The 17,976-nt window shown below is 36.4% G+C and overlaps 1 protein-coding gene across 13 annotated transcripts in view; it reads right to left on the reverse strand.

Moving 5' to 3' along the window:
• Positions 1 to 1,039: 1,039 nt before the first annotated feature.
• Positions 1,040 to 17,976, reverse strand: part of HECTD1 (HECT domain E3 ubiquitin protein ligase 1) — an 87,913-nt gene continuing 70,976 nt past the window's right edge. For 7 of the 13 annotated variants that reach the window (XM_070241469.1, XM_005603422.4, XM_070241443.1 and 4 more), the window contains 16 exons: positions 17,190 to 17,312; positions 15,476 to 15,632; positions 13,076 to 13,298; positions 11,920 to 11,974; positions 11,522 to 11,704; positions 10,915 to 11,122; positions 10,745 to 10,830; positions 10,407 to 10,534; positions 8,101 to 8,302; positions 6,730 to 6,867; positions 5,865 to 6,472; positions 4,856 to 4,934; positions 4,637 to 4,730; positions 3,776 to 3,926; positions 2,099 to 2,243; positions 1,040 to 1,991 (listed from right to left, as the gene is read on the reverse strand). In XM_070241469.1, coding sequence (XP_070097570.1) covers positions 1,854 to 1,991; positions 2,099 to 2,243; positions 3,776 to 3,926; positions 4,637 to 4,730; positions 4,856 to 4,934; positions 5,865 to 6,472; positions 6,730 to 6,867; positions 8,101 to 8,302; positions 10,407 to 10,534; positions 10,745 to 10,830; positions 10,915 to 11,122; positions 11,522 to 11,704; positions 11,920 to 11,974; positions 13,076 to 13,298; positions 15,476 to 15,632; positions 17,190 to 17,312 — 2,718 coding nt within the window. In that variant the 3' untranslated portion in view covers positions 1,040 to 1,853. The remainder of the gene's footprint in view (positions 1,992 to 2,098; positions 2,244 to 3,775; positions 3,927 to 4,636; positions 4,731 to 4,855; positions 4,935 to 5,864; positions 6,473 to 6,729; positions 6,868 to 8,100; positions 8,303 to 10,406; positions 10,535 to 10,744; positions 10,831 to 10,914; positions 11,123 to 11,521; positions 11,705 to 11,919; positions 11,975 to 13,075; positions 13,299 to 15,475; positions 15,633 to 17,189; positions 17,313 to 17,976) is intronic. The other 6 variants (XM_070241456.1, XM_070241478.1, XM_070241476.1 and 3 more) reach the window with 1 other exon arrangement.

Below are 17,976 nucleotides of genomic sequence, written 5' to 3' on the forward strand. Positions count from 1 at the left end.
GCAATGTGACTGTCTGTTCTCACAGGCTGTGTCATCTCAGCTGAACTGTGATTACCAGCTTTGAGAGATTTTCACACTCATGACTTTTTTTTTTTTGAGGAAGATTAGCCCTGAGCTAACATCTGCCACCAATCCTCCTCCTTTTGCTGAGGAAGACTGGCCCTGAGCTAACATCCGTACCCATCTTCCTCTACTTTCTATGTGGGACACCCACCACAGCATGGCTTGCCAAGGAGTGCCATGTCCGCACCCGGGATCTGAACCAGTGAACCCCGGGCCTCCGAGAAGCAGTATGTGCAAACTTAACTGCTGCGCCACCCGGCCAGCCCCTAAAAGAGCCATTTGGCTAAATCAGGCCTAGAGACATTTCTTTCACCTAAATGCAGAGATGTGATGGAAATAGCAAATCCTGGTGTGGTTTCTTTTCATACTAACACAACATTCAAAGAAAATCATTCTTAGATCTTAGACGTACACATCCCTGCAGATACAACGGTAAGTAGTGGATCTGGTGCTTAAAAAGTTAATAAAGCGGCCGACCCTGTGGCCAAGTGGTTGAGTTCATGTGCTCCACTTAGGCAGCTCAGGGTTTCCTCAGTTCCAATCGTGGGCGTGGACATGGCACTGCTCATCAGGCCATGCTGAGAGGGCGTCCCACATAGCACAACCAGAGGCATTTATAACCAGAATATACAACTATGGACTGGGGGCCTTTGGAGAGAAGGAGGGAAAAAAAACAAACAAGAAGATTGGCAACAGATGTTAGCTCAGGTGCCAATCTTTAAAAAAAAAAGTTAATACAAATAACCTGGCCATTTTTAGCTGAAGAATCCTTTAAGATATAACACATTTGTTGGATCACAAGCATGTGAACATATATTTCTTCTAGCTTTCCAATTTCAGTAAGTGTATTTACTGTCGAAAACTACATTTCTTCATTTAGTAATTTCAAAAACCTAAATCTCAATAGTTCAAAATGAAAAGTATCTGGTTAAGTTCTTAGATCTGACGGTTGCAGTGAAATAGTCACAAGACACAGTTTTGTACGCTGCAAACATTTTAATGATTATTGTTGAGCATACATTTTGGAAATTTTTTACTTCAAACTGCAACAAGTTAAATAAATGTTTATAATATACAAAGAAAATACAACCAAAAGTAAAACTTGCTTCAAGTGTGCCTTGCGCCTAGACCAGTGTCCCCCCGCAATGTATCTTTATTTTCGAGCTGCACAAACACACTCAAGAATTTGATCTTTATAGTATGGCATTTAGGAAATAAAAATATACTCCCACCTCAAAGAAATAAAAAGGTTGTGCATGATTATATGCCAAACAAAAGAGAGAACACTAGAATACTCTGATAGTGCAGGCATCAGTAAAAAGGAAAAGAAAAAGCTTGAGATGCTCATTAACTCTCTCTGTTTTAAGGAAGCAGGATTTTTGACCAAGTAGCTTAAAAGCCAGCAAAACAGGGATCAGTGATGGCAACTGTAGTGTATGAAGTATGAAATGACAAACTTTACACAAGTACACTGCTAGAATTCCCCAGTGAACACTGAGGATCTGAGGCGCTGCTCTTTGGGACAGTCAAGTAGGACCCCCTTATTCCAGTCACATGAGCCCTTAGAGCAACACAGTGTTCTGTGCCATATACTTGCTGGCTGGGTAGTTAAAGGATTTCTTTTGTCATTAGCAGCTAACGAACTTATTCCACATGTTCTTAAAGCCTTAATGGTGGAAAAAAGGCAAGTGTCATTAGCGTGGAGGATCATATACTTCTCTGCACACAAACACAAGAGGTTTCACTAGTATTTTAAAGTCTCTATGATGTCTCCCATCGCACTTCAAAGCTCAATTGAGATGAAAGCCTTTCTCCATTGTAGCAGCTAGCAGGCGCTCTCTCATGATCTCCTCCGAAGAATATTCTGGCAACTTTAGATAATGCACACACGTATTCACTGATGGATAGCTTGCATCAGTAGCATCAACCTACAGAAAGAATAGTGAAAGTAACAGAAGACCATGACTTTAAATATTTCCTTCAATCCCTAAGTAACTAAATTCCATTTGGATTCCCCATTAGCTGGAGTTTGTACCTTGCGTACAACCGTGAGCCTGGGATGCAGGTTAGCCAGTCCACCTGGGGGTAGCGTTGAACAACCAGTGGTAAATTGCAAGAATGCTTTCCTTTCGTCTGAAGACATACCACATAAAACCCTTACGAACCTCAGGAAACCAGGACTAAAAGAAGAAAAATACAGTTATATTGATTTGACAGCTGATTTAAATGAAAACACTACCACTACTTTGTAAGCCAGCAATAACCCAAAAGACAATACCCACAGGTCAGAAGAACAGCACTGTCTGGAGACTGTTGGGTAAGTGTGAAATGAGCTGATAGAAACTACTTTAAAAATACCTTCAAAGACTATCTTGTACTTTTAAATGCTAAGAACTGAAACACCGATGGAGCACAGGGATCAAATAGGCAACAAAAGCCAGCAACTCAGAAAAGCTCAAGGTGCACTTGCATAAGTCATCCAAATATGGCTAAATTACCAAAGGGGGTCTGAAACAATCCATTTTTGTTACAGTGAAATAAACTACCATTATATGCCATAACACGGATGACTTCCATAACCATAACGTTAAACCAAAAGAAGCCAGACCTTAAAGAATACATATTGCATGATTTCATTTATTAAAGTTCAAAAGCCAGCAGAATTAATCAATAGGAATAGCAATTAATGACTAGAAAAGAATACAACAGAGAAGGGGTCTTCTGGACTTGTTTCTTATTCTGGGTACCAATTATACAGATATGTTCATTTTGTGGAAATTCTCCAGGCTGTACATGCAATATGTGCACTTGTCTGTTACAATTCAATAAAAAATTTACTTAAAAAAAAACCCTGCTATATAAACAATGTTAAGTTTAAAATAATTCATAATATTCTCATTTATGTTAATTTGTGAACTTTTAAAAAAAAGGAATATGAGGCCTTGTCATCTTAAGAAATGTTAGTGGTATAAAAGAAAAAACAGCTGAGGAACTGTTCTAGATTAAAAGCATATCACAACTGAATGCAGTTTCCTGATGTGGGGGTTATGGCGGGGAGGGAAATGCTATTAAGGACATTACTGGAATAATCAACAAAACTGGAATATGGACTATAGATTAGTAGCTAATAGTATGGCATCATGAATTTGCTAGCTAATGTGGATATGTGGGAGAATACCCAGACTCTCAGGAAATGTCCACTAAACTGTTACAGAGTAAAGGGACAGGATATCTGCAATATATTCTCAAATGATTCAGAAAAAATTGTGTGTCTGTGTATATAACTAGAGAGATAATATCAAGGAAATAAATATAGCAAAATGTTAAATATTGGTGAATCTGAGTAAAGGATATATATGGGAATTCTTTCAACTATTCTTCTACTTTTCTAAAAGTTTGAAATTATTTGAAAATAAGGGTTAATACAAAATCAGTAAAGCCCAAGGGTTTATAATTTACCCCATTTTTAAAAGAATGAACAATGAAAATACAGTGAGAAAAGGAATCTTAACATCAGCTAAGACTCAGCTGTCTTTCTGTGTAAACTCAGCCTTACTAATGGATATGCCTCTTGGTAATGGTTAGACTTAACTGCTTTAACACTTACTTTATGAATGTAACTTACTGAGTCATAGTTGTTTGTAGAGATCAACTTGTCATTTGATTTTGGGACAAACAATTCTGTTGATCTTAGAAAATAACCAACACATACCTGTCACGTGTATAACCCAACTTAGGTTCAGTATAATTGATAATATCCTCTGCTGCCCAGGATGGCGACTGGTTTCCACAAAGAATCATTTGGACTTCTTCATGGCTGAAGGAACTTAATTTCTCCATTGGAAAAACTTTATTAAACCCATCTATATTATACACACAGCAAAAAAACAAAACACGCAATTCAGTTTCTAAGTTACAATTTCAAAATACCAAATTTCAACTCAAAATACCCAATATCAACTAAATGCACCGACAATGAATAAAATACTAATAAATGTTTGAAAAAACAAATATAAATTAGCTTGAAATAAAAACTTTTTTAAGTTTTAAGGGTTTTAAGTACAGAAATCTCTGCTTAATATCACAAATGTAAACAGAGACAGAATATTCAGCCACTATGGTCAGTGGTCAAATTCTAATCTTAATTTCCCAACCAGCACTTTGTAATATACAAGCCAATCAAAGCTGTGTTCTCATTTTAAAAACCAGTAAGTGATAAACAGTCTAATATATTATGTTTCTATCTTCACTAGAAGAACTCAGGTACTAAATGATTTCAATTATCCTGATCATATAATGTGGAAAGAATGTAACCTTACGTCCGCTTACAAATGAAGAAATGGAGGCCAAAAGTCGGTCACCCATTACTCAGGAGGAACAAGCTGAGGGTATGCTGCAGCTAGAGAATATTCCAACCTATTCTGGGTACTGTCCAGGACCTAACTATCTAGAAGACAAAAAACTAGAGGGCAAATCTAGAGCTTACCAGTAGTTTTTAACCACAGCAGTGTACTAATTTCAACGGTCTCAAAGTAAAAGGAAAGGGATTAAGCTAAGGAGCCTTAACTATTACCTCTAAAGGCTTCCATCTGTTTCTGAATACCCGTATGCATACAAAAGTCAAACATCAAATCCACATATTCTTCTGCATTATCCATTGTTATCATCTGCAAAGGAAATTTTGCCAACATTATTGTTAATATCCAGGAACAGTTCAGTAGCACCTGGTACAAGTGGCCTCATTAAGAGGATAATTCTGAACTTACAATTATATCAAAAGCAAAATTTTTACCTCATCTTCACCACTTGGCTTGAGATCCACAGCTGTAAAACCATATATTCTTGAGGAAGGGCAAAACTGGAAATTTAAACTGGCAGGACAAAAAAATGATTAGATTAACTAACATTCAGCTACCATTACTCTTTGATTTTTATAATATCGCTGCAAAAACCGTGAACGCCTCCCTTCTCCAACAATAAAATCAGTTTACTAGCTTAAACGTTAAATTTGAAGCATTTTTAAATTAAAAACTCTGTGCACAAAAACTATTAAGCCAACTGTTACCAAACCTGGCTTTGTAAACACTGCATGAAACCACCACCTTTCCATATGTCATTTTACCCTTATGGCACAAAATTAATGAACTAAAGATTTTTCCAATGAATTACGGCAGCAACATGTTGACAAGACTTTTTTTCTTCAAGAAGAAACTGTTGCTTCACTGAAGTTATTCATGCTGTGCCCCTATCCTGCCCCAAATCAAACCGAGTATGAGGGAGGGAGGGAAGGCGGAGGAAGGGAAAGCCAGACTTGCAGTCAACCCAAAATCACTGTGAAAGGTACCAAGGGCATAATAATTACATGTATGTAAATTTATAGAATTTTGTCAAAAGATCCTCAGCATCTGAGTTAGTTAATGCAGCCATTCGGGATAAGGCTTACATACAAAGCAAACTATTTTGAGCTTTGGCAAGTAGGCTATATATATATATTAGCTAATGAATTTGTCAAAATATTTCTGGCTTTGGACTTTTTACACAAGATACATACGTTTATCATATTTGATAAATCAGACACATTTTCAGAGAGGTCTGATGATTAATAAACTATATTCTGGTATTCCGAGTGTTATCTTTATAATATTAATAAATCAAAGGTTCAAATTAATAATATTTCCTATAGCATATTATGGTTCTTAACAGACTGTTTACTCATATATTGCAAATTAGTGGGGGCAAAGAAACAAACGCTTTAGAAGTTCTTCATCCTTTAGGTTAAAGAACGTACAGACAGAGCTTACCCTAAATCCTCTATGCTAAGTGGAGGCCCAGATCCTGATGGATTCTTCAGTACTAGTTCTTGTAATTTTGTGTTCTTCTCATCTTCAGAAAGACCTTTGTTGCTTAAAATCTGGCGCCTCTTGATAGCAAGGTCTTTAATTTCTTTTAAAAATCTGGCTCTGTGTGGGTTTACTAGTTCAAAGTCTTCCCAAGTTAAAATTCCATTAAACCAAGCTGGGGGTTTTGGTTTAGGGGGATCTAGAATAAACTCTGATTTTGAATCCTCTTCAAAGCTTCCTACTGAGAGTGAATCATGACCTTCTTCTGTAGAAGCTTCAGACTGACTTTCAGTACAATGTAAGTCTCTATCACCTCGGGATTCATAAATCAGTTTACTCATATTGCTTTTAATATCACCCATACACATAAGTTTAAAGAAAGGTTTAGAAATAGGTAAGTCCACAAGTCTGTTGTCTTGAATGCATTTGGCCAAGAAAATTCCAAGGAAATGAAAGAGTTTTGTGATCCTTTCAAGCTCATCACTATCTTGTGGGAATGGTGCCGTGAACAGTCCGCACGATCTCTGCACATAGTATCCAGGAGGTTTTAATCCACCTCCAAGATCAACCTAATTTTTTAGAAGGAAAAATGCAAATAAAATTAAACAAAAGATCCATAAACATTAAACATCATCAATTTAGATATCTAAAAGTATTTATATACACATGTTATTAAATAGTTCTTGATGACCAAATTTTATCCTTTAAAAACATTTTAATAATATCAAGATTATTCAATAATAGAGTCATGAAAGCATAACCTATTTTTAACATTTTCCAAAAGCAAAATCACAAATGAAATCACAAAATGGGAAATGAGTCTTACGTGACGAGATTCGTCATCTGGAAAGTTATCATCACAAAGCCAAGCTCCCAAATCAGTTCTCTGGAATTCCGCTGCCACAAGAGCATAAAACTCTAATGTGGGGCCCAAGCCAGTTCCTTCTTCTCCTAAAAATTCAACCTAAAATGAACAAATAAATTATGAGGAACAAGTGAGCTTACAAAAAACTTTTAAATGATCTCATTCTTGCAAAAATTTGCCATATCCAATCCAATAATATATATTTTTTATAGCAGCAGTATATTATAAGCAACGCAGAAGTTTTATTCTAGTTTTCCTAAAGAATGTATTTGTTGTACACTATTACATGTTTAAACACTGTGGTGACCATTGTTCATCATTAATTTACTTCTCACAACAATCCTACAAAATAGATTATCATTTTGTTTTTACACCAAAGGAAACCAAATTTCAGATGAAAATGTTAAATCATTTGCTCAAGGAAATGATGGTATACAGATGTGTATGTGTGTCTGTTAACACCAAAACCTAAACTCTCCCACTTATTTCTGACTTTAGGCAATCACTTTACAGGCTTTTATCCATACTCTACCTGTTCTGAAAATGATTTGAGGTGGCTTACAAAAACATATAGTGCATGGTAAAAAAAAATAATAATAATTGAGGATTATCTATGTTAGAGGAATATATGGGTAGGAAAAATAAGACGAAGGCAAAGAAAGTTTAAAGTGACAGCCATAAGCTTTATATATTTTCTAGATGTATATTATATTTGTCATGATCAGTCTGTGTCCAAAAGATAAATAAACCAGCTGGTTCACACCTGTGAGAGGGGAGATATTTCCTTCATTGTCCTCCATATAAGGAATAATAAGTATATAGCATATAGTCAACAATGCCCACAACAAATCTCTATAGTAAATATACTGAATTTCATACTGCTATCTGCTATGACATCTCTAAGTACAGACCAATGACATAACAACAAGCACAATTTAAATGAAACAATACTACAAAACGCTGTGCTCCAGAAATGCAGCTATCTAATAGCATAGCTTAACATAAAGGTAAAATTTAGAGAATCAAAAAGAATCCTTTGTGAGTACTATCACTCAGTCCAGGCTTTAAGAAATGCGCAGTGTCCTTCAACTAGACCAAGCACTTTCCCATCTCAAGAGGGAGGACATTCTCTGTGCTCGTGAAGTCACAAGATCCTGCACCTGAGGAAGTGAGCGGACACCCTCTTTTGAAAGATGACCTGCAAGAGAAGGCCTTTGCATCGAGGCAGAGAGATCCCTCTTCACGTCTGTCTCATGCAGTTTTTACGCAGCAGAATAAACAGAATGGCTGGTTCTGTCAGTCCTGCACATGAAAAGAAATTTTATGAGGTACCTCAAGAACTGATTTGCGATCTGCATGTATTTGCATGACATTCTCAGCCCATTCCATCAGCGATTCACCCCGTGGAACTTTTACTCTCTCATGCTTGAGACGACCGACTCGAAACTCCCCAGGATCATCTCGCCTTACACTACTTGTGGTCCTTGTTCTTTCCACAGTGGCTTCTCGTCGGTTTTGTAACCACACTATTGCTCTGAAATAGAAAAATGTCTATGTGACTGGAGCACACAGCAACAGCTGGATGTATTACTAAACAAGCAACATAATTCAAAGACTTAAGGATTTTTTAAAAATAGTATTTTATCAGGTGATTAAAATATAATAATGTTTTTATTACATAAATTATTGCTTCCTCTCATAAGCTAAAATATATAAACCCCTTTCATTGTAATCTTCCTTAAACTGAGAAAGTATTGAGTCTATACTTTTCCCTCTTTATTTTAGCAATTAGTAGATCAAAACAAAGGTCTGTGGTCCAACTACACATAACACATAAAAATACAGCCAGTCATAATACATAAAAATATAGACAAACATTTCCTATCAGAGTAACTAAAAAATGGTTAAGCTATCTTTATTACTATGATACAAACTGAAAGCCACTATTAAAATGGTATTGCAGGGTGCTGGCCTGGTGGCATAGTGCTTGGGTTTGCATGCTCTGCTTCAGTGGCCCAGAGTTCATGGGTTTGGATCCTGGGTGCTGACCTACACACTGCTCATTAAGCCATGCTGTGGTGGCATCCCACATACAAAATAGAGAGAGACTGGCACAGATGTTAGGTCAGTGACAATCTTCCTCAAGCAAAAGGAGGAAGACTGGTAACAGATGTTACCTGAGGGCCAATTTTCCTCACCAAAAAAAAAAATAGTAATAATAAAAATAAATTTAAAAAAGATAGTGTGATTTTAAAACATTTTCTTTTTAACAACATAGCACTAACCCATCCTGGGGTGGGAAAATCTTTTTGTTCTGTTCTTTTTCTTTTTTTTTTGAGGAAGATTAGTGCTGAGCTAACATCTGCCACCAATCCTCCTCTTTTTGCTGAGGAAGACTGGCCCTGAGCTAACATCCATGCCCATCTTCCTCTACTTTATATGTGAGACGCCTGCCACAGCATGGCTTGCCAAGCGGTGCCATGTCCGCACCCAGGATCCAAACTGGAGAACCCCAGGCCGCTGAAGCGGAACGTGTGAACTTAACCACTGCACCATGGGGCCAGCCCCAAGGGGTGGGAAAAATCTTGAACTAGGAATAAGGAGATGAAAGATTTACTCTCATTGTGCTAACAACTTTTTGGTAATCTCCGGCAAATCAGCTAAGTACTGCGAGAATCAATTTCCTCATCTATAAAACAAAAATCATAAGCAACGCTATTGATCACAATAGGCCTGCAGTTCCATGTGTACAAATGCTTTATAAATGGCATAAAATGGTAAAACAGTGTAACTTCTCAGGGAAACAAACAGCTCTATTTAAAATTGTAACACTTTTACATCTACTTTAAAAGTACTCTGGGGGGCTGGCCCCCTGGCCGGGTGATTAAGTTCGTGTCCTCTGCTTCGGCGACCCAGGGTTTCCCCAGTTCGAATCCTGGTTGCAGACATGGCACCACTTGTCAAGCCTTGCTGAGGTGGCATCCCACATGCCACAACTAGAAGGAACCACAACTAAAAATACACAACTATGTACCGGGGGCCTTTGGGGAGAAAAAAGGAAATAAAATCTTTAAAATAAATAAATAAGTAAACGAAAGTACTCTGGGTACTCAATCATTCAAGTATTTATTGAGCATCCACAATGTGCTATACACTGCTTTAGGAACAGCAGCTAGAGCAGTGAACAAAATAGCCAGAAATTTCTGCCCTCATGAAACTTTCATCTAGTGGAAGGAGATAGAAAAACAAAAGTAAATAAAATATGTAATATGTTAGATGGTAGTAACAGAAAAATGATGGTCAAAAGGAAGATATGTTTCAATGCCATCAAAGCTATTTGCAAGCATTTAATTCGGTATTCCTGGGAATTTCAGCAATTAATTTATGCAAGCTACCTAAGACCTGTACAGTACATGCTAGCTGATGGAAAGTACTCCAATCCACTCTACTCCAAGAGAGCAGATATCCAATCAGAAACAGAAAAATGTTTAAATGTTGACAACTCTTTCCAAGAAAACAGGATAATATATCTCCTCCATTGGTCTTGATATAAAGAATATTTGTACATTTTGGGTTTATGTAACATAAAAGAATATATATATATTTATTCTAAAACTGTAAGAGGATACACTTCTTACCTTGACGCACCAAATGCTGTGCATGTGAAATAAAGCTGTCTAGTTTCAAACGGTATCAGGAAAGGGCACTTGCTGGTTAATTGTTCACACCAGTCTGGCAGAGCCCCACTTGCCAATGCCAAGGGCTCCTGCAAATGAACACATGACAATGTCTTAAGGCAACTATTTAAAAAGACAAAAAGGAGTCAATTCTTAAATGTAAATTAAACAAATGAATGCAATGGACTATATGGGCCAAATCATTGAATCAAAGGGGAGGAAGTGGAAAACGAAGGAGAGGCAATACTCTGAAAGTCCAACATTACAGGTTGAAGAGTTCAACTATCTGATTTTATTACCTCAATTTGCTGCAAAATTTTTGTTGTGATTTTTTTGCTAGTGAATTCATCTGGCGGAAAAGTAAACTGAGGCTGCTCATCACCTTCTGTAAAATTAATAAAATTAATAACAATATAAACTGACTTGCTTTTAAAACTGCCACAGAAATGAAACAAGGCTTCTTACGGACCTTCTTGGGATATTCTTGAATAAGGGTCACTTGCAACTATATACAGAATACGCAGAAGCTGAAGGACGTCTTCTACTCCACAAGAATTCTGTCCATTGCCTGCTTTGGCCTGAGGTTGTTCTTTTGTCAAACTGAGGATATCACTACTTTGAAGAGTTGAAATGGCCCCCTGGTTTAAGCCAGACTTTGTTCCATGCTCACAAAAATCCTACGGAAACAATTAACAAAACTGGCCATTACTCATGTTTTCAAGAAAAACAATACATCAATCCTATTAGTATTACTTTGAAAAGGCTGGAATTTTTCAAAGAACTCCCTTCTATTTAAATAAAAACAGTATCACCCAAGTAGAAAATCGATGCATTCTAGACCATTAAAAGTCCCAAATAAAATATAACTACTATAAGCCACAGTTAAAACTATGTACTTAGACCCAATGCCACAAACCATGTTGGAAATTTTAGCATTGGCATATTAACAATATTAATTCAACCCCGTTTTTTTAGTATGCCCCAATGAAACTCTCTTCCTTAAGAATCTTTAAAAGCTGCAAAACAAAGCACAAAGCCATTCCCAATCAAAACAGTGTTTTGATGCCAATATATACCTTATATGCAGCTATGAGCTGAGAACAATTTCTGTTTTTCCTAATACTTTTATTAGTGCCAGTTAATTTCCAGTGGCGCAGGAAAGCGGCGTCTGCATTCTTCTGCAGGTAGGTTATCAAGTCATTCTTTGGTAATTCATCAGTGCCAAGGTACTGTTCCACATGCTCTATAGACCAACAACCCTACAATAGGAAAAACCAAATGTTGGCCTTTCCTGATTATCAAGTCTATGCTATTTTACATGCATTACACAAGGTAGCTTTAAGATCATGCATTTAACCTAATCTAAAGAATTCCATGTTAGTGATTTTCCCCTCAAATGTGCAACTGAAATACAGTTTTGGTTGTTTTTTCTTTTACTTAAGGAGCCAAGATTAAGACCCATTTCCTAACTTACCATTTTTCCATTTTCCTTTTCTTTGTCTGAATCCTTCATTTCTCTGTACATGATTCTAAACAAGAAGATATTATTCAAGTTAATTCATAAGTCAAATAATTTGTGATTATTTCCAATAAGACTTCAATTCTTTAAAAAATATATGAATGATGCTATTCATTAGCCATATGCTTACATTAAACATTGAACTCAGGGAGAATCTTTAAGAAAGAAATATTAATTTGTTAAACAGAGGGAAAAGCAGAAATCATATTCCTGAAAAAGAGTCATGGTTTATAAATTTAGCATTACTGCACAGAAAACATAGAACTATACATAGCACCGTTCAAGCCTAGAACTTTTAAGGTATGAAGTACTATGCTGTACCATGTGTTATAACTCTCATATACTGTTGTAAAAATGAAATGAGATGAGGAATGGTTTGCTTCTGTGTCTAGATGGAAAGAAGGATAAGAATAACAAGGACCAGGAGCGCTTATGTTCGTGTAAGGCAGCTGAGATCAAATTTTAAACTCCAATAAAAACTGAACAGAATGCCATGATGTCTGTCTATCACAAAAGGACCTGGATTATTTTACTGGACACTATGTAAGATTATCAATGTTGTTAAGAGAACATCAGAAAAATATACTAACAAAAGTTATATAAGGATGATTATGATTATTTATATTATTAAATAATAATAAATAATTATAGGTAATATTTACTCAGTGCTTTGTACATTCCAGACAGTACTAAAAATACCTTATATATATTAATTCATTGATTCCTCACAACCACTCTCATTTTACAGATTAGATTAGGAAAGTGAGGCACTTAAATGGTAAATAAATTTCCCCAAGGTCATTGATAATTATTTATTGAATGAATGAATGATCAAAGAGAGGCAGGCTTAACTCACTGGCCCCAAAACAAATAAATAGAAAATATTTAGTACAGTCAAAGACTTCAACAATTATTACATAAGGAACAGTCTAGATTATTTCTAAAGTTCCTTCCAGTTCTAAGTCAGAAATGCTCTTATCTGTTCCTGTAAACTAACAAGCCAAGAACCAAATCTCTTCTGTTCCTTTAGTCCAAAATATAGAAATACAATGCTTCTTGGCTCATATACTATGAAAATATTTACTTAATACATGAAGTTAAAATCTCTTACGTGTATGTTGGCTCCCAAATACGCCTAAGTTTGTCTGATTTCACATTGCCATTACAGGACAATTGAAGCAATTTTTGTACATAATAAAAGATGGTTGATCTGAAATTAGTGAGTGGTAATTCAACTTCACGAGTTGTTCCAAGACCCGTTACTTTCAACGTGAGGGCTAAGCGAGGTGACGGAGTACATTCAACTTCTTCCAAGAGCTCTGAATGAGGTGTTCCTAAAAATATGGAAAATGTGAAAAACAATTACACTAAAACAAGCAGTCCAGAAAGAACTATGCACCAGACGCAAGGCTATATGAAATTTAAACTCTTCTGCCATATATTAGCTAAAGATGCCAGCTACTTAAGACTCTTCTGGCCTCAACATTTTTGTTTTTTTAAAAAATAAGAATAATACACCACCTAGGTTACTTAAAGACTAGAGTAGAATTTATGCGTATAATATGAATCTCTCATTTTTATTAGGAAACACATGATAACGGTCTGAATAGTTCAGAAATGTTTTATTTTTATAAATAAGAAAACTAAAATTACTCATAATTCTACATTCAGAGAAAACCACATACTCTGGTCAAGCTTTTGCTTATGTCGAAAAGTGGGGTGTGAGGTAAACACACACAAACACAATTGGGTTCCTAATATATTTGGTGGTGTACTCTCATCTTTTTTATTAGCTCAGGAATCTTTTCCTCACAGGACATACAGTCTTCTCAAGTATTTTATTCACTGCATGACATTCCACTGTACCTTAATTGAACCATATGCCTCTTATTAGACATAATGAAGGTCATTTCCAATTTTTGACAATATAAATAATACTTCAGTAGCCATCAATGTATACAAATCTGGGTGCAGAGCTAATATTTCCTTAGTATAAATTTCAAGAAGTAAAAATACTTTATCAGAAAATAAGAAATATATTGCCAAAGAGCCCTACAGAAAATTTAGACCTACTTATACTCCCCTAGAATAGGTTTTCCTTTTCGAAGGGGCTTTGGAATGCTGTGATTCACCATAGAACATTATACTACAAAGTGTACCTACTTTCATATTTAACATGAGTATCTTTCTATCAAGTAAAAAGTACATTCTACACTTAATCAACATTTCAGTCTTCTTTAAGGATAATTATACTGATTACAATTAGCTGACATTTATTGAGGCACAAATCAAGGACCAGGCGAGGCACTTTATACATTTTACTTCATTTAATCCTTTTAACTACTTTGTCAAACTATTATTTCGCCCACGTAAGAGATGAGGAGATTCAGGCTTACAAAGATTCGGTGATTTGCCCAGTGTATTAGTTCCTATTACTACTGTAACAAATTACCACAAACTGGGTGGTTTAAAACAACCCAAATTTATTATCTTACAGTCCTAGAGGTCAGAAATCTAAAATGGGTTGGTGGCAGGGCTTTGGGAGGCTTTAGGGAAGAATCTGTCCCCTGCCTCTTCTAGGACCTAGGGGCTGCCCATATTCCTTGGCTCCCGGCCCCCCATCACTCTGATCTCTGCTTCCTGTTGTCAGATCTCCTTCTCTGACTCTGACCTTCCGGCTCCCTCTTATGAGGACACTGGTGATTACACTGGGTTACCCAGATAATCCAGGATAACCCCCACCTCAAGGACCTTTATTTAATCGTATCTGCAAAGTCTCTTTTGTCATATTAAGGTAACATATTCACAAATTCTAGAGGTTAGGATCTACATATCTTTGTCAGGTCATCAGCGTGCCTACCACACCCAAAATAAGAGTTGTAAGAGATGGAGTTGCCGTCCAGGCTGACCAGCTTCAGAGGCCATCACTGAAACCACTATACAGTTTTTCAAAGTAAAAGCTGAACAGGAATAATCCTTAGCACTTGTGATCCAGTAGAAAATAGAATATAAACCATCCACCTTTAAATGAGGCATTACTTTAAAAATTACACAAACACAAAACAGTGTGTTTTTATGATACCATAATTTTCTCCCTTAAAAAAAAATCTGTATTTTGAGGGGCCAGCCCGGTGGCGTAGTAGTTAAGTTTGCATGCTCTGCTTTGGTAGCCTGGGGTTCACGGTTTGGATCCTGGGCAGGGTGTTTGGATCCTGGTGGTGTCCCACATAGAAAATAGAGGAAGACTGGCACAGATGTTAGCTCAGCAACAATCTTCTCAAGCAAAAAGAGGAAGATTAGCAACAGATGTTAGCTCAGGGCCAATCTTCCTCACCAGGAAAAAAAAAAACAAACCTATTTTTTTTTTAAGAACTTATGGCTGATATACAGTTTTTCCTGAAAACTTTTATTTATATCCTGCATATACAAGTAGCACCTTACTTTTCTGACTACATATAACTATCTTATTTGGTTTCTATTAAAAAATCACAGAAACTAAAACGTACTGTACCTGGGGGTGGAATTTCTAGATCAGTTGTCTGTTGGACGTTAGTGCGACCAGGTCTAGGATCAAAAGCAGGAACCAAAGCAGAAAACTGCCGCTTTAGCACATAATCATCATCCCATGTTCTCCGGCGTCCTCCTTTAGTTTCATACTCTTCTTCTTCCTATTACAATTAAATTTCACGTATGGACAAACATTACAAGATAAAACTTTTCATTATTGCAAAAGTGATGTACTATCTATAAAATATGTTAAGTACTTCTCTACAGCTATTACACTTCCTTATTTAGCTATATTTCTTAAGCACAAAATGAGCCAACATAAACAAACATGTATAGCTACAAACATTTTTTAATGACTTCAGTTTATCAAAAATAAGCTGCATCAGTGATGGTTACACAAATCTACATGTGATAAAATGACAGAACCATACACACACACTGTATCAATGTCAATGTCCATACAACCTCTCTGTACTATCTTTTCAACTTCCTGTGAACCTATAATTATTTTTAAATGGTTTCTTTTTTAAAAATGTAAATTGCATTACATACTGAATTACATACAAAATGGATATAATGCTTGGGCATTGCTTTAAATAACTATGGGGCAAACAAATCAAACAAGTTTGACAAAGTGTTGATAACTGTGAAAGTCAAATGAGGGTTCTTAGGGATTCACTGCACTATTCTACTTCTGGCATGTATGAAAATTTCCATAATAAAAGCGTTTGTAAGGAACATTTTCTCCTCTCCTTCACTTTTACTATCAACAAAAAAGAGATGAATGGGGGCCGGCTTCGTGGCCAAGTGGTTAAGTTCGAACGCTCCGCTTGGGTGGCCCAGGGTTTCGCCGGTTCAGACCCTGGGTACGGACCTAGCACCGCTCATCAAGTCATGCTGAGGCGGTGTCCCACACAGCAGAGAAAGAAGGACCTACACCTAGAATATACAACTATGTACTGGGGGGCTTTGGAGAGAAGAAGAAAAAAAAGGAAAAAAGAAGATTGGCAACAGATGTTAGCTCAGGTGCCAATCTTTAAAGAAAAAAGAGAGATCAATGCATTGTAAATGATGTAAATGTTTGATGCAATAATTTTTAAATAACGATTACGTATTTAGATGCACACACATACTCTATTTTGGACACATAGCTGAAATTAACTTTTATAACAAATCAAATTGATTTGACAGCTCTAGAGCCAGAAGGTCTGGGTTTTTATCCTGGATCCAAAACTTCTATGTGTGACCTTTAGCAATCACTTCATCTGAAAACTGGGGCTAATAATAACACTCAAAGGGTTGTTGAAAGGATGGAATTAGTTAATACAAGCAAAGTATTAAAAATAGTGCCCAGCACTTAATTAATGATCAGTAAATGTTAGCTAATAGATTAATATTATTAGCTACCATCACCTCTACCATTATAACTACGAAAGCTATAACTCTTAGATAATAGCTATTAACCATTTTAGTATATATCTACTGCTACCCAGAGGCCAAGATGAAGGAGTTTCAAGTAAGAAACTCCCATATGCATTATGCCAGAGCAATCATGGAATGTGGAACCCAAGCAGTTGGGGAAGTTTCTTTATGTTAACCCTATTTGGTAACTTCTTGCCCTACCCCCAGTCCTATATATTTTTCTAGGCATTTTGGTGGTATGTTACTGTGAAAGGAGAGAATCGACACTGCAGGGAAGATAAACATCAAGATCTTACCTGCTCCCCAATAGGTCGGCTCCCTGCCCCAGCAGGGACCTGCGGTAGCTGCGAGGTGACAGCGTGGTGTGTTACATCAGAGCGGGAGCCAGCTCGACGCTGCAGGGATGGTCGTCTCAGAATCTGAGGTAGAAAAATGTGAAGAGACATATCTAATTATCTGACCCATATATATCCCCATTCAGCCTTGAACTGAAACTATCAACCCATATTACCAAAATCGTCATTAAAAAACTTCATATTCACGAGCCATCTTCAGAAAATTTATAAAATGAATGTTTTAAATTCATCACGTATCATATACTAACCTTCACAAGAAATAAGTTAATGTTTTATGTTTTTTCTAAGCAACATATACCAAAAGCATTTCTTGGAGTTCTTTACCCCATTGAAAGCTCAACTTATGAAATTTTTTGAAATCTAATAACATTTTATAAAGAGAAATAAAAAATATACAAAAGTTTACAATAAAGGGTATTTTCAGGCAAAAGTTCAATTCAAAGACAATCACGGCAGTTAAACCAATTGCAGTGGCTAAACACTTGGGAGTTCTGGATCATACTGCCTAAGCTTAGGCCTCCACTATTCTACTTAACTCTGATTAATCAGAGCAAATTTTTCCTTCTATGCTTCTATCTCATAGCTCTGTGTAAGGAATGACAATACACAGATTCAGCTTGCAAAACAGTAGGCACTAAAAAATTCTAAGTGCAAGAACCATGAAAATTATATTCTTAGGGTAAATGCAGTTCTTCACACTCTCAAACCTGTTAAAACATTAGCATGT

Source organism: Equus caballus, chromosome 1, assembly GCF_041296265.1.
Source record: "Equus caballus isolate H_3958 breed thoroughbred chromosome 1, TB-T2T, whole genome shotgun sequence".
Classification (NCBI taxonomy): Eukaryota; Metazoa; Chordata; class Mammalia; order Perissodactyla; family Equidae; genus Equus; species Equus caballus.